This window comes from Muntiacus reevesi, chromosome 9 (assembly GCF_963930625.1).
Source record: "Muntiacus reevesi chromosome 9, mMunRee1.1, whole genome shotgun sequence".
NCBI classification, from domain to species: Eukaryota; Metazoa; Chordata; class Mammalia; order Artiodactyla; family Cervidae; genus Muntiacus; species Muntiacus reevesi.
Window position 1 is genome coordinate 5,039,866 of NC_089257.1, and position 23,437 is coordinate 5,063,302.

At 36.5% G+C, this 23,437-nt stretch overlaps 1 protein-coding gene and 1 pseudogene across 1 annotated transcript; both read left to right on the forward strand.

Moving 5' to 3' along the window:
• The first annotated feature begins 5,096 nt into the window (after positions 1-5,096).
• LOC136174085 (olfactory receptor 4P4-like) lies at positions 5,097-6,025 on the forward strand (annotated as a pseudogene).
• Positions 6,026-21,108: 15,083 nt separating this feature from the next.
• On the forward strand, positions 21,109-22,044 carry LOC136175359 (olfactory receptor 4P4-like). The gene has a single exon (XM_065945683.1). It carries the CDS (start codon positions 21,109-21,111, stop codon positions 22,042-22,044), a length of 936 nt encoding a protein of 311 aa, XP_065801755.1.
• The last annotated feature ends 1,393 nt before the right edge of the window (positions 22,045-23,437 follow it).

Consider the following 23,437-nt stretch of genomic DNA (forward strand, 5'->3'; position numbering starts at 1 on the left):
ATATTATTGTATGTTTATCTCTCAAGTTTCATATTTTTAATTAATATCTTATGTAGATGTTGATCCTAATTCCAGTTTTTAATTGTTGCTATTATAGAAATGCATTTAATTTTTTGTATTGAAATTATATCCTGTGAAGTTGCGAAACTAACTAATTGATTGCATGCACACTAACTCACTTCAGTTGTACCTGACTCTTTGAAACTCCATGGACTGTAGCCTGCCAGGCTCCTCCGTCCATGGTGATACCCCAGGTAAGAATGTTGGAGTGGGTTCCCATGCCTTCCTCTAGAGGATCCTCCCGACCCAGGGATCAAACCTTTGTCTCTTTTGTCTCTTGGATTGGCAGTGGGTTCTTTACCACTAGCACCACCTTAGATTCTTTACAGAACACTTAGCATTTTCTACCGTATAACCATTCTATCTGCATATATGTGTATTTGTTACAATTTTACTCCTACCTTTTGAATCTATATGTCTTATGTTTCTTTTTCTTACCTTATTGCAGTGTAATAGAATTTAGGATTTAATCCAGGAATAGGAGCCGACAGTCTTTTATTGGTCCAAACTTACAGAATATTCCCCAATATAAGTGATGATAGTTATAGGTCTTATACAGTTGCTATATTAGATTAAGCAATTTCCTTTCATTTGCTGAAATGTTTTGAAAATATTATATATATATATATATATATATATATATATATATATATATAAATGGAAATGTTTTTTTTTTAATGTTTTAAATTATAATTAACTTCATGCATTTATTGAAATGACCTTGTGATTATTCTCTTTATTGTGCTAATATAGTGAATTACACTGTTGCATTTTGAGTCTTTTATTCCTGGGATAATTTCCACAAGATCATGATAAATTATTATTAAATTAATTGGGCCAGAAGTTATATTTGGCAAGAAGTTTAGCCATGAATTTAATTTCTCTAGCTGATATAGAACAATTCTGCTTTTCTATATCTTTTGTTAGATTCTATGATTTTCTAAAAAATGTTTTAAAAAATATTTTCTACCACTGTGTTAATATATGTAGATTCTGCAATGCTGTACATTATTTCATTCTTGGTTTAAGTATTTTGTTTCTATTTTTCTCTCATTCTTTTCTTCTTTCTTCTCTCTCCCTCTTTTCCTTATTTTGAGATATTATCAGTTGTATTGATCTTTGAAAGACTGTTATTATTTAATCAAACTTGCATTTAAAGACTTTTATTGCTTCCTAGTATCAAGCAGCAAGGAGAAGACAGAGTCAAGTGCCACAATTGAAGGTGATTATACTGAGATTATTTCTACATGTTGACGGCTGTGAGGAGAGTACAACTAATATGAGATGCACTGTGGCTAGTAAGAGTTACATACGTTAGTGTATAGAGAGTCTATAGCATGGAAATGAGCATTTTAACAAGGAAAAATATATTATAAAATAGGTAAAACTTTAGAAGGATCTTGCATGGCCCTTGAAAATTGCTTGATAAGAAATAGAAACTAAGGACCGCAATTTACTCCACTGATTCCCTAGTTTGCACTGACACCCTTCTTTCTCTCTTGTCAATGGGATGGAAAGGGAAAAAGGATAGCAAAAAAAACCAAAAAACTAAAGAAAGAAAAACGGACTGTGACTTTCTCCCCAGCTGTCTAACGCTACCTCATACTACATGATACCTGTTGGCGCAAATTGCTGTTCATGGCTTCTAAACTTCGAGTGGGAGGAAAGAAACACTGAGAAATAATTTCCAAATTGTGATAATAATGTGAAGTGTATCTGGGAAGTATAAATGTCCTGATTATCTCTTACCATATTTACACAATTAAGTAATAAAGATTTCAAACATATTAAATGTGTATTATATATACCTTGGTAAATGTCAGCAAACTGTTTCTGAGGAAATTATTTTAGAAGTGAGAGATAGAAAAGTACCCATAACATTTCATTGGTATTATAACACTATGAAGTTATTGAATCATTCCTATATAACCCTGAAGAGATTAAAGAAAGAAATCTCAAACCTGTCTTATAGATGTCATTAATATTAGTAGCTTTGTTCTTATAATTATGACCTTACACACACTGGCTGCTGTAAAATGCCTGTGGGACTTTTGTGGTTTTTTCCTGTTTTCCTTTGGTGTGCTTTTAATCCGAATTGTATATGGCAAAGCTTTCCTAAAATGTTCTTTTGGATGGACAGTTCCTGAGAAGGTCAGATGTATTCTTTATCTCTTTGCTGTTTCAAAGAACAGCCTCAGAGAAATAAAAACAAACAGCCTGAAAAATCACCTAATATTTCAAATAAAAGCAAAATCTTGCAGAAATCAGTGTTATGATTAGTTACATGTATGTACATTAAATTTATATAAACATAATTGGGATTTAGAAAATTTTTACATAATTTTTGATCATAGTAATTGAATTTTTATACACTTTACTAGGTGGTGGTAAAGATGAAATGGTCAGTAAATGAAAATTTTTTAGTATTTTGCCCAGATCATTTAGTTAGTATATAGTGCTCCAATATTTGGGCTTCTCTAGCAGCTCAGATGGTAAAGAATTTGCCTGCAATACAGGAGAACTGGTTTTGATCCCTGGATTGGAAAGATCTCCTGGAGAAGGGCATGGCAACCCACTCCAGTATTCCTTCTTGGAGAATTCCAAGGAGAGAGCCTGGAGGGCTACAGCCCATGGGCTTGCAAAGAGTGGGACACGACTGAGAAAACGACACTTTTAACGCTCTCTTTTCATCTCAACACTTTCCTCTAAATACAGAAAATAATGAAAACCACACATGTTAATATCATGATTTTTTACTTTATTATTGATAGGATAAGCATTTACAATTTTGATAAAAATTTTATCCAACTGCCCTTGGGATTTTACACTGTTCATGTTCTCTCATGACCTTAATTATAATTCCCTTTACTTAATATGCTTAAGTGCCTTTTTCTCTCTCAAACTGTAGTTTGATATATCTTTGCAAACTATTCCTCACTGTTTTTTTTTTCTTTTTTTTCTTTTTTCTTTTTTTTAACAATTTAAAGGTTGAAGGAGGGGTTTTTGGAAGAAACACCTTAACTGAAAGGTATGTGAAAAGTTGGACTCAATATTCTTCCTACACTCTCAAAGCCCTTGAGAGTGTATTTGAATACATCTAAATATGTATTTGGGTGATGGTGGTATGTGTGAGGGCTGGATGCAGGGAGAGAAAGGGAGCGAGAGCAGGGCAGGACAAACAAAGGGACGAGGCACAGTTGTTTTTGTTCCTGGTTTAAAGGAAGACCAGAAGAATAAGGCCTGCGCTGAAGGATCTTTTTCCGTGAGTCTGTATTAAGTACTGCAGCCCTGATTCAAATATTAAGGGTTGCTGAGGCTTGTACTACTATTTAAAAATGATGCTAAACCAAGAGTTGCATTTTCTACAGTTCTGGTTCTCTAGTTTTTCTATAATTTCTATTATAATTTTAATTTAAAAATGTCTTTAAATTTGTTTATATCATGTGACAGAGTCTTCCGCATAAACATAGACTAGGTTTCTCAATTCATAAACAAAGAAGTACTTTGCTAAGCTCTCCATTTGTACACAGAGCAAACTTAAACCAATACCTGTGTTTCTTCCTTAAGCTTCTGTAAATCTAATAAAAGTTCTTCAATAAATCTTCCTGTGGCAGAATAGAATCTAAAGATACAACCATTAACTGATGTAGGTGTTGGTGTATAATTTCTTATAGAACCATTGGTTTTCCTGTGAATATTTGTTGGAGTCCTGTCCTTTGTAGTTGAAAAGTTAGAATCGCAAGCTCATTGTATTGGGTATATTTTGTATGAATTTCACGTTCTGTTCTTGCTGTAAGACAAATAGATCCAGCAGTACTCATTTCACTTACCAGTTGAAGAAGGCTCAGAGGGGATGAGCTGTTAGTGCTCAACAAAAATCCAGCAGGACATGTGAGCCTGCATCATTAGATGATGGATCTATCTAGCATGTCACATTGTTCCTCGATGATGCCATCAAACAACAACTCATCACAATTAACAGTATTTGATACAATGATTTTACTGTGGAGAACATTTGGTTTTGGGTAAAAGGTGATTTTTTTCAACATATTCACCCTGTTCTCCTTGATGTACTACATCCAAACGGTGACACTGTTCTAAAGTATTTAACTAAATAATTCTTTGTATTGAGTTCACCCAATTAAAAAAAAAGAAAAAAACAACCCCAAAATATAAACAAAAGCTACTAGCTCTAAGGAGTATCAACAGAAACCTCTGAAATATATATTTATTGAAATTAAGGTTAAAGTGAATTTTTACATAACAATAACCTTTCTTCCTATATTCAGATGGTTCACAGTATGCTTAACTTCTCTGTTTCCAGCCTCTCTGTGTTCTGAATCTTTATCACACATGCCTACAAGGAGAGTCAATGAGACTATTTTCTACCAATACAGGTATGCTCTGCCATGATTAAAATCATTTTTCAAAAATTTCAAAAATAGTATTTAGTTCCATTGAATATATAGAATGTTAATCTAAAATTGGGACTTTGTATTTGAAATACATGCATGTGGAGAAGTGGAGAGATTTTCTTAAACATATAAATGGCCATTACATAGATGGCTAAAGGCTTGGGTGGAGAATGACTTTATATTTTTTACAGAGATGGATAAAAGCTGAAATTTCCATGGTTGGTGAACGTTGTTGCATAGCTCCCAAGAGCATGAACTCTGGTATGAGAGTCAGGTTCATCTCAGTTTGATTGCAATTTAATCTCTTAATGATTTGATGCAAATTACTGAAACCTCTTGCTTTTATTTTATAAATATAAAATGAGTATCAGAATACCACCTCTTGGTTGGGTTGTTACAATTCCAGTCATAATTAATATTTTATTAAATATTGCTTGAAATGTGCTTCTCTTAATATCAAATGATAGATTGCTTATAGTAAATTTTCTGTGACCTACATCTTTGCTCAGTGTACAAGAAAATAATCCAAAACTTTAAATATGCAATTAAAGATGTATTGTGCTCTCTATTGTTTCAGATGAATTGAATTTCTGCTGTGTGTCCTGAACTCTACTCAACCTCATGGAAAACCAAAACAATGTCACAGAATTTGTTTTCATAGGGTTGTGGGGAAATAAGAAAATGGATCTACTGTTCTTTTCCTTGTTCCTGCTCTGTTACCTGGCTGTCTTGATGGGGAATGTCATCGTCTTACTGACCATCACCTGCAGCCATCTAAAGCAGCAACCCATGTACTACTTTCTCTGTCACCTCTCCCTCATGGATGTCAGCTACACCTCCACGGTGGCCCCAGGCTAATCAGGGACTTAGCTGCAGCAAGAAAAAACATTTCCTATAACAGCTGTATGACCCAGCTCTTCACTGCCCACTTGCTGGCAGGTGTGGAGCTCTTCCTCTTGGTGTCCATGGCTTTTGACCGCTGCGTCGCCATCGTCAAGCCCCTGCACCACATGGCCAGCATGAACAGACAGAGGTGCAACATGCTGATCGTCCTGGCCTGGGTTGTCAGCTTTTGGCATTCTCTTGCTTTACTTCTCATGGTACTCAAGTTACCTTTCTGCGGTCCTAATCAGATAGATCACTACCTATGCGATGTGAAGCCTCTCTTGAAACTGGTGTGCAAAGATATCCATGTTGTGAGTATCTTAGTGATTGCAAATTCAGGAATGTTGGTGCTTGTCATATTTCTTGTTCTAGTAGCTTCTTACATAGTCATACTATATAACCTTAGAGCACATTCTTCTGCAGGGCGAAAAAAAGCTCTCTCAACGTGTGGTTCTTACATAGCAGTTGTAGTGTTATTCTTCGTGCCCTGTGTCTATACTTACGTTCTGCCTGCAGGGAGCGCGAACAAGGACAAGGACATCTCGGTGTTTTACACTGTGATTGGCCCCATGCTGAACCCTCTCATCTACACCCTGAGAAACGTGGAGATGAAAATCGCCATGAGGAAGGTATGGTCTAAAGTGACGCGTTCAGATTTGAAGTAAATAGGGTGATACTCATTATGGCTTAGAATTCGTGTCTCATCTCCAGGACCTGTGCCCCTTGAGGTAATAGAAGAAAACATATACACTTTCTTTGAGGAATTGAAATAAATGTCATCTGGCATTCAGTTCAGTTCAAGACGGAACGAGCATAGACAGCTCAACCCAGTGGTCTGTGACAATCTAGAGGGCGGGATGGATGGGAGCGGGGAGGGGGCTTCAGGAAGAAAGGGGCATGCATACACCTGTGGCTGATTCATGTCCATGCGTGGCCAACGCAATGTTGTAAAGCAGTTATCCTCCAATTAAAAAAATCACAACTAAAAAGAAATCACTGTGACACTAATCTTGGAAAAGAGTGGCAATTGCAAATTATCTTTGTGACTACTATGAAGAGGAGAAACTTGGAAATGTTTCGTAGAGAAACCTGAGGGTTTTTCGATGAACTGTGTTTAGTTCCATCTACGCTGCTGCTAAGTCGCTTCAGTCGTGTCTGACTCTGTGCGACCCCATGGACTGCAACCCACCAGACTCCCCCGTCCCTGGGATTCTCCAGGCAAGAGCACTGGAGTGGGTTGCCATTTCCTTCTCCAATGCATGAGAGTGAAAAGTGAAAGTGGAGTCGCTCAGTCGTGTCCGACTCTTCGCATGACCCCATGGACTGCAGCCTTCCAGGCTTGTCCATCAATGGGAGTTTCCAGGCAAGGGTACTGGAGTGGGGTGCCATTGCCTTCTCCGAGTGTCATCTATAGTAGGATGCAAAAAAACCCCACATAACAACAGTCTTAGAAAACATAGCAAACATCATAAGAGAAAAGATTATATGTCAGATATTGCATTATATATAATATATAATACATTATATATACAATACAGAAAAAAGGATTATATGACTAGGATAACTGAAATATATAAACACTTTTAACTATGCAAATATAAAACAACCATTATAAATGTAATTTGCACAGAAGAATAAAAAAGAAAAAATCATGAGGGATATATAATTAAATAGGATTGTCATAGGAGAGAAAATTGGAAAAATTACCATTTTGGTAAGTTTCTAAAAAAATTGGCATCTAAAAAATTCTCTTCTGAAAAATGCATCAGAAGACATTTGTCAAAGTCTAAATATCTGATGATAATGTTTTGAAAACATCAAATTGTATTTCCAAATTGTATTTTATCATTTGAAGAAGAAAAATAAAACCTTCCCACTTAAATGGTCTCATGAATTGAACAATTCATATTTCTTTCCTAAGAGAAAAAAAAAAGAAAGTTATTTTAACAAGACAAGACTTGAGCCAATGTAAAGAAATAAAAAAGGGGGCAATTGGTGTTAAAAGGGATCGATGTTTTAAAAGAGCCATGTGTTTCAGAGTACAAAATTTGGAGTTCCAGCTTTAATCTTCATCTAATGCTTTATTTTTAACAAATGTACTCATTTTCACATTCTGTGTTCCTGATCAGATAGTTCACTATATATGTGACATGAAGCCTTTTTGAACTGATATGCAAAATTATTTATGTTGGTAATATCTTAGTGATTACTAGTTCTAGTGATAATAAAGCTTGTCATGATTCTTGTCCTAGAAATTTCTTATATAGCCTTAGAGTACAGTTGTCTGTGAAGTGAAGTGAAAATTGGTCAGTCGTCTCTGACTATTTGTGACCCCATGGACTATACAGTCCATGGGATTCTCCAGGCCAGAATACTGGAGTGGGTAGCTTTTCCCTTCTCCAGGAAACCTTCCCAACCCAGGACTTGAACTCAGGGTCTCCCACATTGCAGGCGGCTTCTTTACCAGCTGAGCCACAAGAGTAGTCCTCTGTAGGGGAACACAAACTTTTCTCAACCTGTAGATCTCCATAATGGTTGTAGTATTCTTTGTTTTGGCATTTATCTATATCTATATTCTGGGCTTCCCAGGTGGCTCAGTGGTAAAGAACTGACTACTAGGCAGGAGATGCAGGTTTGAACCCTGGGTCAGGAAGATACCCTGGAAAAGATGATGGGAACCCACTCCAGTGCTCATGCCTGGGAAATCCCATGAACAGAGGAACCTGGTGGACTATAGTCCAAGGGGTTGCCAAAAAATTCAGAAATGACTTAAAAACTGAACAACAACGATATTTATATTTTACCTACCCAACTCTGATCCAAGTCTAACTTAGTAATGCCAGAAGTCACTATGTTGGAAAAACTGCAGTGTTATAAGGATAGGCTTTGGAGTCAGACCTGGGTGACTACTAACTCTCCAGGTCTTGAAAATTTGCTTTAATTATTTATATATATCTCCACTTCAAAAATGTCTATGAAATAGGGTAATATATTTCCAAAGACACAATACTACCTATAATGACACATGTAGATTTTTAATGTGGAATAAAGCTACCAAAAACTCATGTTAGATACTTTTCCTCTCTCTTTCTCTACTTTTTCCCATTTGCTTGGATGCTTCCAGGCAAGCTGGACCCCTCTAACATTCTCTAAATGCACTCTAAAATCTGTCACCTCACTAGACTTTTCTTCCCTCTGTTTAGGATTCCTTACTCCCATGTTTTAGGGGCCACATCTTAAACACATTTCACACTTCAGAGATGATCCTGTACAGGAAGATTTTGTACATCTGTCAACAAAGTAGAAAACACGTTTGATTCCATGTGTTATTTTATTGCCATTTAGCTGTGTGTTTCAGTTCAGTTCAGTTCAGTCGCTCAGTCCTGTCAAGCTTTCTGTGACCCCATGAACCGCAGCATGCCAGGTCTCCCTGTCCATCCCCAACTCCTGGAGTTTACCCAAATCCATGTCCATTGAGTCGGTGATGCCATCCAACCATCTCATCCTCTGTCGTCCCCTTCTCCCTCCACCCTCAATCGTTCCCAGCATGAGGGTCTTTTCAAATGAGTCAGCTCTCTGCATCAGGTGACCAAAGTATTGGAGTTTCAGCTTCAACATAGTTCTTCCAATGAACACCTAGGACTGATCTCCTTTAGGATGGACTGGTTGGATCTCCTTGCAGTCCAAGGGACTCTCAAGAGTCTTCTCCAACACCACAGTTCAAAAGCATCAATTCTTCAGCAGTAAGTTTTCTTTATAGTCCAGCTCCCACATCCACACATGACTACTGGAAAAACCATAGCCTTGACTAGACAGACCTCTGTGGACAAAGTAATGTCTCTGTGTTTTAATATGCTGTCTAGGATGGTCATAATTTTCCTTCCAAGGAGTAAGTGTCTTTTATTTTCATGGCTGCAATCAACATCTGCAGTGATTTTGGAGCCCCCCAAAATAAAGTCTGACATGGTTTCCACTGTTTCCCCATCTATATCTCATGAAATGATGGGACTAGATGCCATGATCCTAGTTTTCTGAATGTTGAGGGTTAAGCCAACTTTTTTCACTCTCCTCTTTCACTGTCATCAAGAGGCTCTTTAGTTCTTCTTCATTTTCTGCCATAAGGGTGGTGTCATCTGCATATCTGAGGTTATTGATATTTCTCCCGACAATCTTGATACCAGCTTGTGTTTCCTCCAGCCCAGCATTTCTCATGACGTACTCTGCATAGAAGTTAAATAAGCAGGGTGACAGTATACAGCCTTGACGTACTCCTTTTCCTATTTGGAACCAGTCTGTTGTTCCATGTCCAGTTCTAACTCTTGCTTCCTGACCTGCATACAGGTTTCTCAAGAGGCAGGTTAGGTGGTCTGGTATTCCCATCTTTTTCAGAATTTTCCACAATTTATTGTGATCCACACAGTCAAAGGCTTTGGCATAGTCAATAAAGCAGAAATAAATATTTTTCTGGAACTCTCTTGCTTTTTCAATGATCCAGCGGATGTTGACAATTTGATCTCTGGTTCCTCTGCCTTTTCTAAAACTAACTTGAACATCTTGAAGTTCATGGTTCACGTATTGCTGAAGCCTAGCTTGGAGAATTTTGAGCATTACTTTACTAGCGTGTGAGATGAGAGCAATTGTGTGGTAGTTTGAGCATTTTTTGGCATTGCCTTTCTTTGGGATTGGAATGAAAACTGACTTTTTCCAGTACTGTGGCCACTGCTGAGTTTACCAAATTTGCTGACATATTGAGTGCAGCATTTTCACAGCATTATCTTTTAGGATTTGAAATAGCTCAACTGGAATTCCATCCCCTCCACTAACTTTGTTCATAGTGATGCTTCCCAAGGCCCACTTGACTTTGCATTCCAGGATGTCTGGTTCTATTTCAAGTAACCTAACATCTTATATTAATGTTTCTTCTTATGAACTGGATTTTTCTAATATGACTTAAACAGAATATTGTGCACCATATCTTAATTATCTTTTATCTCTCTTTTTTCCAGCACAAATTAAGATGTAGCAAAACAGTTTCTAAATTAAATACAAAAATTCTATCTTTTCTCTTTGTTTAACTTCATGCATTTGTTCTTACGTATCTAGAACTTGCATTTATGTCATTAACAATCATGCATTAATAATGTCAGAAAGGCTAAAATTTTAACATATATCCTCATGTTTCAATCATGGAGTGATTGAAATTCAGCAGACTTTCAACCCCCAATAATTTCTTTTTACTTATTTATTTAACACATTGAGTAGGTAGAACTCTTTAACTGTTCTTTACCCTGTATTCACTGAATCACATAACACAATCTCAGCTTCTAGGTTTGGTTTTTACTTGACTAGACATTCCACTCTGCCCAAGCACTTTTCTTTTCTCAGTCAAATGATGATGTATCTTCCACACAATTTTCTTGACCAGGTTACTCCTGCCCCTCAACCAAGACAATACCCAGGAAAGACACATAGAGACTATGGTTAAATATTATCTTAACACCAGGATCCATTCTTTTAATGTTTCGGCTCTTAGAACTGTAAAAAAATTAATAAAGGGAAACCTCAATTAAATTGTGTTGGTAGATCAGTAGCAGGGAGCTTTCACACTTTGTGACAACACAGCCCAAAAGGCAAAAGAGAAGACTTTCCTTTCCTGACAGAGACTCAGCCAATGAAAAGCCATGTACTCGTTGTTTGCTATAACCTGCCTAACTTCCTTTTTCTCTGTATAAATAAGTTCTCCTTCACATTCGTTTTCCGGGGACTTACACAGGCTCATGCAATTTGCTTGCCAGAGTTTCAGACCCCACATTGTGATTCTCTGTTGATAGTGAATAAACTTATCTTTGCTCGATAAATATCTCACAGTCTCTTTATTTCATATGAAGATAATAACTTTCTTTTTCCTCCTGGATACATTGGAATGTGAAGAGAAAATATTCTGTCCATTCCATTGCAAATTAGCTTTGACAAATCATTCATAGTACCATTTGATCTGATTTAATGTAATGTTTTTTCCAAAAGTATTTGGATTTCTTTAAAGTATAGATATATAGAATGTATATGCATGCTGTGTGTGTCTGTGTATGTGTGTAATGATTGTGAGTATATGTATATATATGGTGTATATATATATATATGTGTGCATATATGTATGTGTATATATGGTGTGTGTATATATGTATGTGTATATATGGTGTGGGGGTCTTCAGGGTATTGAAGTTGGATGGGAAATTCTCATTCCATCACAAAAATGCTATGCAAATAAATAAATAAATAAACTTTTATTATCATGTGTTTTTTTTTCCCTTTTCTCAAGGTTCATGAATTGGCAAAAAATCTGATGATATTGCACAAGGCCACATACAAAATATATTAAAGTAAGATTAGCTATTTATGGTTTGCTCAGCATGTGAGTGAAAAACAGAAGATTTAAGAAATATTCACTATTGTCAATGTGTAGTTTAAGAAAATCCCTCCATTTACATGGGGTTTTCCAGGTGACTCAGTGTGAAAGAACTGGTCTGCCAAGCAGCAGGCACAGGTTGGATCCCTGGATCCAGAAGATCCCCTGAAAAATGAAATGGCAACCCACTCCAGTATTGCTTGGGAAATTTCATGGACAGAGGAGCCTGATGGACTACACTCCATGAGGTCAAAAAGAGTCAGGCACAACTTAGTGACTGAACAACAATCTATATAGCTGTACCTATATTTATCTCTATCTCTATCTGTATACATATGCGTGCATGCTAAGTCACTTCAGTCATGTCCTTCCTTCTGACCCCATGGACTGTAGCCCTCCAGGCTCCTCTGGCTGTGGGGTTCTCCAGGCAAGAATACTGGAGTGGGTTGCCATTTCCTACTTCAGTGTGTATATATAAATCCATATAAACGAATTGCTTTTGTTCAGTTGCTAAGTCAGGCCCAACTCTTAGCAACTCCATGCAGTACATGCACTTACAGCTCCATGCACTACAGCCCGCCTGGCGCCCCTGACCTTCACTATCTCCAGGAGTTTGCTCAATATCATGTCCATTGTGTGGGTGATGCCAGCTAACCATCTCATCTTCTGTCACTTCCATATATATATACACGCATATACATACATTTTAAAATACATCACTCTTAAGTTATATTAAATAGTTTACCCACATAACTTTGCATACAGTCCATAAGAAGTTCCTAGTTTAATTATTGATAAGTGATAAATATTCTAGGTGTGGTTGAGAGGTTTCATATGAGAGTCTTTCAGCCCATTGAAAGGAGCTTTATGGCACACTGACTTTCCTAAACACTGATCTGTCCAGTTTGCTGGGATTCTTACCCCATGTGCTTCTTCCACACAGGTACATATTGTAAGAATACTAGCCCTAGAATCTGACGGCCTTTACCTTGAAATGGCTATAAATCTCATTTTAACTCCAAAGATACTTAAATTTTCTTTGAGCTTGTTTTGTGCTTATTTGCTTATCTGCTCTTTGAAACATATTACAACAAGGCCTCGGTGCTCTAAGTGTGAGCCAGATGCTCATGCGACATATTGTGTTTCTGATCTCAAGTGTGATTTCGTGACATTATATACCTGCATCTAAATGATGACACCTGGCAATCAGTCACTCAACTCTATAGTATCATAAACATCTGGAAGCAGAATTGTCAGAACATAGCATATGGAGCTGGTGTATACATTACCAAGTTGTTTCAACACTTTTGTACAATTTTATACTACTTTCAAAAATACATGAGCTCTATTTCTCCATTGAAAATTTGTGTTTGTTTTTCTCCTTTTTCTCTATTTTCTCTTAATTTATCTTAATAAAATTTTCTGTTTGATTAATTCTATCAAGAATCAACCTTTGTGATTTGTATTCTCAACTTAGAACTGTCAATTATGTCATTAATTTTGTAACTTAATATATCCTCGTTTCCATATAGTTTTGATTTAATTGGCTTTTCTCTTCCTGAAACTCAATTCCTAGTACTTACAGATTTTTGATTCCAAAACATGCTTCTTTTTAATGATAGGATATTTTATTTACTCAGCGTTACTAGATTTTTAAAATCTAGAAGCAAGCATTAACCTTACAAATACCCACGGTCTTGATTCTGGTGCTTACTGGTTGTCGAGTTTGTTATTTAACCTCTAAAAGCTGTGGTGTCTCATGTGCACGATGGAGGTAATAATATGTGTTGTGTGAGTGCTGAGTCGTGTATGGCTCTGTGACCCCATGGACTGCAGCCTTCTAGGCTCCTCCTGTTCTAGTCACGCGTTCCAGGAAGCAAACTCACTCAGAAGGACAATGCAGATAGTGGAGTGCAGTTTATTACACTAGCGGGTCCAGGGCAGAGTCTCCTCTTAGCCAAGAATCCCGATCAGTTTTTGTGAAAACCTTATATACCTTAAGTGTGGTACTCAAACCCACCTCCCCCAATTCTCTGAAACTAGTCTGAACAAATGAAAAGAAAGATGCAATCAAAGTCAACCTGTGATTCCTATGCCTTAAACTCATGATTCGTATGCCTTAAGCCTAGGTAGTTAACAGTGGACAATTATCAATAGGCCTGTGGTCATACCCCAATAAACATAACAGAATGCATGATTCTATTCGCTTACACAGATAATTAGGGTATTCTTTTAGGGATGGAGAGTCTAGGTGCGAGCCCTGGGGCTCTTCCGTCGTGTGGGGGGTGGGTCTGGTTTTCCAGTTGGTAGCTCTTTTCTACAGATACTGGGCATCCAACTCAAAGTCCACAGTCTGGCCCAAGATGGAGTCCTACTTTCAAGATGGAGCCTGTTCTGTCTGTTTCCTCCTTCACTCCGTCCATGGGATTTTCCCAGGCAAGAATATTGAAGTGCATTTCCATTTCCTCCTCCAGGGCATCTTCCCATCCCAGGGTTCAAACTCCTGTCTCCTGCATCTCCTGCATTACAGTTTTTTGTTTTGTTACTTCTTCTCTAATTTCCAGTAAGCATATTGCAGATATTCTTCTAAAAGCCATTCATTCTAGATTTTACCTGGGAAATATTCTTTATACTACTACCTTCTCTGCAAAACTCATAAATAAATCATGATACGCACTAGGTTTTGTGAATCAGGACCCTAAATGTTTAAGTGTAAGTAACTTAAATTTCACACAAAAAGCTTGTTGAAGCTTTTTTATCCAGTGATTAATTAAATGTCTTAACTGCCTCTGAAATAACTATGTATAGTAGATTGTGCAAACCTTTAGAGGCTTAAATATTTAAACTGTCATGTTGATTTTAAGAAATTTCCATGAAGCTTCAGCTAAGCCTGTTTGTGTATTAACACTAGGGTTTGTATTATATTTCATACACGCAATTTGCAGGATAAAAGAATGCCTGTTTTTCCTTTGCAATTTGCTTATGTAAATTCAGGTTTCAAAAGGGCAGTTAAATGTTTGTGGTAGGAGGGAATAAAAGAATGGAATTGGCATTGTGGAAAAAATAAATAAATAAAAGGTGGCCACTGAGCCATCATTGGGGAAGTGCAGAGGTAATAGTACTTAGGTCAAAATATGCATTCTTATTCATATTAAGGGGCTTCCTTGCTGGCTCAGTTGATAAAGAATCCTCCTGCAATGCGTGAGACCTGGGTTCGATCCCTGGGTCAGGAAGATCCCCAGGAGAAGCGAAAGGCATCCATTCCAGTATTCTGGCCTGGAGAATTCCATGGACTGTATAGTCCATGGGGTTGCAAACAGTCAGACACAGCTGAGTGACTTCTACTCACTCATTCATATTAAATAAAATAGTGAACATGAACTACCCAATAATCTCTCAATAAATTATTTTATTATTATTAATTTGTGAAGTAGTTTGATCTTAGAAGTATTGAATCAAGTCTGATACAATACATTGCAATTTTCTTGTTTTAAATTCCTGAAAAAGTATATACTTATGCATTTGTTTCAGAAGGAGACTATTCAAACGTCAGTGTGTGTTGATGAGGCTGAATAAACAAACTGTAAATATTCAGCTTCAAGGGGGAAAAAAAACAAACTGAAGAGGAAACAGGATACAAGTTTTGCTGTATTTTGAGTGTTTCCTTCCTCTGATTTTTCCTTTTTCTTCTAGAGAAAAAGACTGTTTATGCTTTTCTTTTCTCATCTTCCATTCCCAAGCCATCTATTCTGGCAAATTTGTCCCTTGTGAAAGGTATAGTTTGGGCAAGGCAGAAAAGGAAAGGCGACCTCAACAGAAGTAGGTTACCTGTATTTAGACAAGGAGGGGCGACAGCTGGCTTAACGACCAGGCTGAGCGCCGAGAGGGATCAGGGAGGCTTCATATTTATAGGGATGTTTGTGGAAGCGATAAGGGAAGCGTTAATCACCTGGGATATTTTGAGTATTCTTTTGTTGAGATGACATTTGTAGTTGGGCAGGGGGCAATAAATCTTCTGGGCAGGTGTAGGGAGTGGAAGGTTTCTGGACGGGGGTTCATAAGTTCCAGATAGATGCAACCGGCCTGGAGTATCAGGGTGGAACTCAAGTTCTGTTTTGTTTTCTCCGAAGTTAGAGGATTCGGCAAGGGGCCTTTGAGACTGTTGTTTTCTTTTCTAGGCCCCAAAGACTCCTTCACCTTGAAACAAGTAATTTTGTACCAGTTATGATATTGAAGGTCATCAATTGTATTGATTTATCTACTCTGCACAGCTAGGATCTTGATAATGGTCCATACTCAGAGTGTAAAATGCCTGTGATTGGCTCTCTGCCCTACCTCAGTTCAGATTTTCCTGAAAGCCAGCCTAGTACTATTGCATGCTATATCAGTTTTCTTCCTAATCTTCAGAAAGCTGGAAGAGCAGCGCAATCAGATTTCCCTGAACTACTCTGCCTATAGCCTTTTTAGGACGCCTGGGAAAATACGCCCGAATCAAGATAAAGTATGGAAACTCCTCCTCCCAGTGGAAGCAAGGACATTGCCAAGGACAGTGACTCAGCAACATTTGACTTGGATCAGTTTAGAAGATGCTTTTGGGGATATAATCACTTAGAGCTCTCAAGGACCTGTTAATTCATGGTTGGTAGTTTCATTTATATTCTGTTCTTTTGAATCAAATTTTCTTCAGGCATAAGCATGCAATGAATAGGGCCTGAATACCTGTGTAAGTTTTTGAAGGGATTTAAACATAGTTTTCATTTAATTTTAGTGAATTAGTATTGAGATGTTCAGTTGGTATTTGAACTTCTTAGCTTGCTTTCCTGGGGGCATAAAGCTGTACACAGTAGTTCTAACAGTCCACTTCCCTTACAAGCCTGTAGAGTTTTTGAGATGTATTGAAATTTCCAAAATATTTGCAGAAAATTAGTCTGGATGTATCTGAATTATTAGTTTATAATTTGTTTATGAAGTGTAATTTATCACATTTTATTTCAGATTTTGATCCTAGGGATGAATTGGCAAAATAGGCATCTAGGGTAAAATTCTTGATCAAACTAAAACTAACCTGATAACCACTCAGATCTGGCAGTGTATTACTCATAGCACCTGGATTTTGGAAATTGTCAAAGTGTTAGTCATTCAGTCTTGTCCAACTCTTTGCGAACTCAAGGACTATAGCCTGCCAGACTCTGTCCATTGAGTTCTCCAGGCAAGAATACTGAAGTGAGTTGTCAATCCCTTCTCCAGGGTATCTTTCTGACCTAGGGATCAAACCCGGGTATCCCACATTGCAAGTGGATTCTTTACTGCCTGAGCCCCATCAAACATGTGCTAGGCTAATGATATCTTCTATATATTTATTCTATATAATTTTATTCTAAAGCCTATAACTTCTTTTGCAATATATGATAATTTGTTTACTCTAAAATGATTTATCATGCCTTAGTTTTAATGGTGCATTACATGTAAGCAAAGTTCTTACTAAAATAATACAAAGTTAAAACATTTCCTAATAATTGGCAGTGGATTTCATTGTGCCCTATTTTTATGTTTATATGCATTCCTTCATATTACCATTAAGACATATAGTAGATTATGCTTCAATATCTACAGTCATGAAGAATTTCTTGTATTTCAAAATCTGGCATCTCACAGTAGACTAATCTGATCTGAATCAACTAAGGTAAGTTTATACCATGCTACATTCTGATACATTAAAGAAAAATTTGAGTATGCAGTGGAAGTTTTAAGTATAAGAACTTCTTACCCTTATGCTAATAACTTAACAGAAAGGGCAGTCAGAATTTTTATTCAGTACTACCTAAGAGTAAAGTAAATTTATGACAATATTTTTATAGTGCAAGATATCAAGTTAGTGAGTAGGATTAAATATTCCTTATGAGAAACAATCTTATTAAGCTAGCTTAAACGTTTTCACTAACATAGAGCTAAAATTAAAGTTTACCTGATCATAGTTATCATGTGCACGTGGTGAATTTCTTCATTTTTGTCTTTATTTTTCCATTCGACTTTGTGTAAAAGTACACGACAATTCTGTGTTTTGAAACCAATCACTCAAAGAGGAAAGACTGTAAAAGAAAAGTATGTTTTAAATATCACACTGTCACTGGTTTATTTTAAATCACCTCGTGCACTCCTCATTAGAAATCTGAATTCTGGCATGATGTCATAGATATAAGAGGAATAAGGTGAGGTTTAGAAAGAGTAAGCAGTTAGCTCAAGGGTGACACTGGTCAGTTTTTGTGTTTGCCTGTTTATTGACACTCCTTAGCATCACTACCTCTTTCTGTGTCACCGCTGTTTTGTGTATTCAGAGATTGCTGAATACTCTTTATTTCATCCATTTTGACTAATTTCTACTTGGGGTTTTCCTTAATATCTCTGTGATCAGAACAGTTTATATGACAATAATTCTCCTCTCTGAGCTTTCCCTTTCCCTTTTCCCCTCCATTAATAGTAAGATCAGATCAGTTAGTTAGTTAATTCAATCACTCAGTTGTGTCTGACTCTTTGTGACCCTAAGAACCACAGCACACCAGGCCTCCCTGTCCATCACCAACTCCTGGAGCTTACTCAAACTCATGTCCATTGAGTCGGTGATGCCATCCAGCCATCTCATCCTCTGTTGTCCTCTTCTTCTCCTGCCTTCAATCTTTCCCTGCATCAGGGTTTTTTTTTCCAAGGAGTCAGTTCTTCACATCAGATGGCCAAAGTATTGGAATCTCAGTTTCAATATCAGTCCTTCCAATGAATATTCAGTACTGATTTCCTTTAGGATGGATTGGTTGGATCTCCTTGCAGTCCAAGGGACTCTCAAGAGTCTTCTCCAGCACCACAGTTCAGAAGCATCAATTCTTAGGTGCTCAGCCTTCTTTATGGGTCAACTCTCACACCCATATATGACTACTGGAACAATTTCCAGTAGTCTAATAACTCATCATCATGCATGTTTTCTTCTACTCAGATGAGAAATCAAAAGAGTGCTTTCACTGTTTTCCTGCATTTCTCTCAGCTCTCAAGCATGACGTGAAGACCCAGATGAGGGAGAATCAGGACCTTTGTCTTTGAACATTCACAGTGGTTGTTCATTGAGGGATGGCTGCCCCTTAGCTACCTTTGTTCTCTTATTTGTTCCTTATGTAATGATATTATTTTCCAACACTGAGAAGTTAGTTAGAGTCTGTTATTTTGTTTTAAGTATGAGAGTTGATTTTTTATTTATGTTTTTTTATTTGGCCCACATCAGGTCTTATTTGTGTTAGTGTTAACTTTGCTGCAGCATGCAGGACCTTTTCATTGAGGCACACAAGTATCTCTCACTATGATGTGCAGTTTCAGTAGCAGCTGTGGGAAGCCTTAGTTGCTATGCAGCCTTAGGTATCTTAGTTCTCTGACCAAGGATTGAACCCATGTCCCCTGCATTGGGAGACAGATGCTAAACCTCTGGACCACCAGGGAAGTCCCCAAATTCTCTTGACCTGAGTCTCTTCTATTTAAAATCAGAGATTAGTTAAGTGAATTCTATCTTTAAAACTGCTCAAAGTCTACTTATATAATACTTATTTTTAAGTAAATAGTTTTAGCTAAATAAATGTATCTGGAAATGAAAATTATTTCAACTCATCAGTTAAGTAACAATAAGTTGAAGATAAGTAGAATCCTATCCCACATAAAATTTTTCAATTTTCATTAGTTAAGCTTAACTGGAAAACATTCTGTGGTTGATAATTATCCTTAAAGTAAGTACAAACTGAAAATGTCTCCTTTGAAAATTTAGACTTTTTTTTAAATAAAAATGTATTTATTTTAATTAGAGGCTAATTACTTTACAATATTGTAGTGGTAGACTTTTGAATAGTTTAAAATAGAGTTGATGTTCCACGGTACAGATCATATTTTAAAAGTCTACCTGTTAGTTCTATGGCATGTATAAGAGTTTCCAAGACTATAAAACACAAAGGTATTGATTTTGACAGTTACTAGAATTGATGGCTTCAATATATTCTTGCTATGAATTCTTTATAGACATCTGGGGCACAGATTTGTTTATAGCATCAGATGCAGACTAAGGTAGGTGTGCTAGCTTTTGCAAACCTACTGAGGACAGCTGACTCTTCATCAATGAGCGAGACACTCACGGTGCATGGTCTCTAGCCTTCGCTTTGCTCACCCACTCCAGTACTCTTGCCTGGAAAATCCCATGGATGGAGCAGCCTGGTAGGCTACAGTCCATGGGGTTGCAAATAGTCGGACATGACTGAGCAACTTCATTTCTTCTGCAATATCTTTAACATTGCGTGTTAGTTACATAACATGTATAACTATTGATTAATTAATTTATTAATATCATTGCCTCAAATACAACCACGTGTATCTGACCACAAAGTTTGTTTAAAGTTGTCTTCTGTATTATCTCTTTTGATTTACACCAATTCTTTAGATTGTAAATAAAACATATGCAATTTCTAGCAAAAGTCATGGCATATGCTAAATTAAAAAATATGTGGGCATTTTATTTCATCTATGCTTTAATGATTGCCATCACTAACTTCAATGACTATAATTATTTTTTAATTGCCTTTCACTTGAATTATAAATAGGATAAATGTATTTCCTATTTTTTCACAATTTCTATCATTAAATGCATTCTTTCTTTTGCTGAGTAGCTCTCAAACATTCTTTACTTTCTAATATTATAGCAATCACTCTGGTTTAGCATGATTCATTGGCAATATTTTCACATGTAAGCCATAAAGAGCACACTCTGTAAGAATTTTCCAGTTTAGGTTGGGATGCTTAAATACATTTGCATTTCCTGGTGATTCACTCCCAGATAATTCAGAGAATTTGGACAAATATATTAGAAAAAGGAAGGTCAATTTTATGTATTATATATATATATATATATATATATATATATATATATATATATATATATATATATATATATTTAAAATATGTGGAAAAGCATGTTTTTACTTTGGTCAATTAAAAATCTTTGTTAGCTAGATAATATAATTGACAGTCAAATATGTTTCAATTTTCAAAATATTATTTAAATGTTTAAAATCATTACTGAAAAAAAAATTCAGTAAAATAATTATTACAAAAGTGTACCACAGTAGATTTATAAAATAAAAAGCAATTAAAAAATAAAGCAGCTTAATTCAATAAGTTGAGAATATTATATTCATATCATACTAGTTTTTAGTAAAGCCTATAATTTTGTGTTCATATTGTTAATTTTCACCAAATTTATGTATGTTTGTTTTTTTCAGATACCTAATTCATTTGTATGTAATATATACCAAACTCAGATATATGGAACACCAGAGAAACATCTCAGAATTCATCCTTTTGGGACTTTCTCATGACCAGAACATACAAACATTTTGCTCTGTGCTCTTTTTATTCTGCTATGTGATCCTGTTGGTAGGGAATCTTCTGATCCTTGTGTCCATTCCAGGCAGTCCTCTTTTTAACCAACCAATGTACTATTTCCTCAGTCACTTATCATTCATAGACATTTGCTATACCTCTAGTGTTACACCCAAACTAATTGGTGATCTGCTAGGGGGAAAAAAAAACATTTCTTACGATAATTGCATGTTCCAGATTTTTGCAATGCATTTTTTTGGCAGTATCGAGGTCTTCATTCTTACTGCCATGGCTTTTGATCGCTACATTGCCATTTGTAAACCTCTCCACTATATGATTATCATGAACAGGACAAAATGCAATCTTCTAGTCTTGGCTACTTGGGCTGGTGGGGCTGTCCATTCTTTTCCTCAATTATCTATGATAATCCAGTTGCCTTTTTGTGGTTCTAATGAAATTGGTCACTATTTTTGTGATATTTTCCCTATGCTTAAAATTGCTTGTGCTGACACCTACATCACTGGTGTCCTTCTGGTTGCCAATTCAGGAATGGTTGCCTTAGTTACTTTTGTTGTCCTATTTGTTTCTTATGTCATCATACTATTCACTTTAAGAAATCACTCAGCTGAGGGAAGACGCAAAGCCCTCTCCACCTGTGGGTCTCATATCACAGTAGTCCTCTTATTTTTTGGACCTTCGATCTTTGGTTACCTTAGACCTCCTACTACTTACCCTGAGGACAAGGTACTTGCACTATTTTACACTGTCATCGCCCCTGTGTTCAATCCTTTAATCTATACACTGAGAAATACTGAGATGAAAAACGCCATGAGGAAAGTTTGGTGTCAAAGGTTACTTTCAAAGAAAGCATACGATTAGTGTGAAGAAGCTTGTATGTTAGCAATTTTATAAAAGAAAAGAGACTGATGTAAATAAAAAAAAAAAAGACTATCTCATAGATTTTATATTCTAGCATCATTTGAATGGAATTATTTAGAACAGAAATTTAGAATCTTAAAATCAAAACCATTACTAATTTGTGCATACCAAAATACCTGGAAGGTTGATCAATTTTTTTGGAGTATTATGGTGGGGTAGACATGGTTACCTGCAAGGAAATAAAAACAAAAAAAACTGGTTCAAAACAAAAAAGACAATTCTATATTGACCTTTGAATATTAAGATAAAAATATTTCAAATTATAATTATTTTAAAAACTCTGGGCTTATGGGCCAGACCATACGGTGGCTCATGTTATATGGCAGTAGAAAAGCTGAAATATGAGATCAAATAATATCCTTAGATTTGTGAAAGAATATTCACATGCATATTTTAGTAGCATTCAGAAATCAGTAATTAACCAAAGATCAGTATAGCAGACTCTTTTAACTCGCTTCCAGATGGTCACCTGACTTCACATTAAAAAATAGTAAAAACTAGTAAAGACAAACTAAGAATCAATAATTCAGGAAGATTAAAACCACAATCAATGTTTTCCACCTATAGATCAGAATATAAAGCATTTCCCATAAAACTTACAGAAGTGATTAATAATAAAATGTAGGTGTTAACAAACCCTTAACTGCCTAAAATGATAATTGGCTCATGATTGGGTTGGTACTCAAAGATCTGTCATGCAACAATGAGAGGGAAAAAAGCTAGCAAAAGACAAATAATATGCGATTAAAGTCAAAGAAAGAAACAAGTGAGTGCATTTTTGTAGCACCTGGGTATTAATAGCAACTTTATTGCTAATTGTTAAATCTTGTAGATAACTAGGATGTTCTTCTGTAGGTGAATAGATAAAATGTGGTACTTCCAGACAATGGAATACTATTCAACACTACAAGAAACTTAAATTCATTCAGTTCAGTTCAGTTGCTCAGGTGTGTCTGACTCTTTGTGACCCCATGAACCGCAGCACACCAGGCCTTCCTGTCCATCACCAACTCCCAGGGTTTACCCAAACTCATGTCCATTGAGTCAGTGATGCCATCTAACCATCTCATCCTCTGTCACCCCCTTCTCCTGCCCTCAATATTTCCCAGCATCAGGGTCTTTTCAAATGAGTCAGCTCTTCATATCAGGTGGCCACAGTATTGGAGTTTCAGCTTCAACATCAGTCTTTCCAATGAACACCCAGGACTGATCTTCAGGATGGACTGGTTGGATCTCCTTGCAGTCCAAGGGACTCTCAAGAGTCTTCTCCAACACCACAGTTCAAAAGCATCAATTCTTCAGTGCTCAGCTTTCTTTATAGTCCAACTCTCAC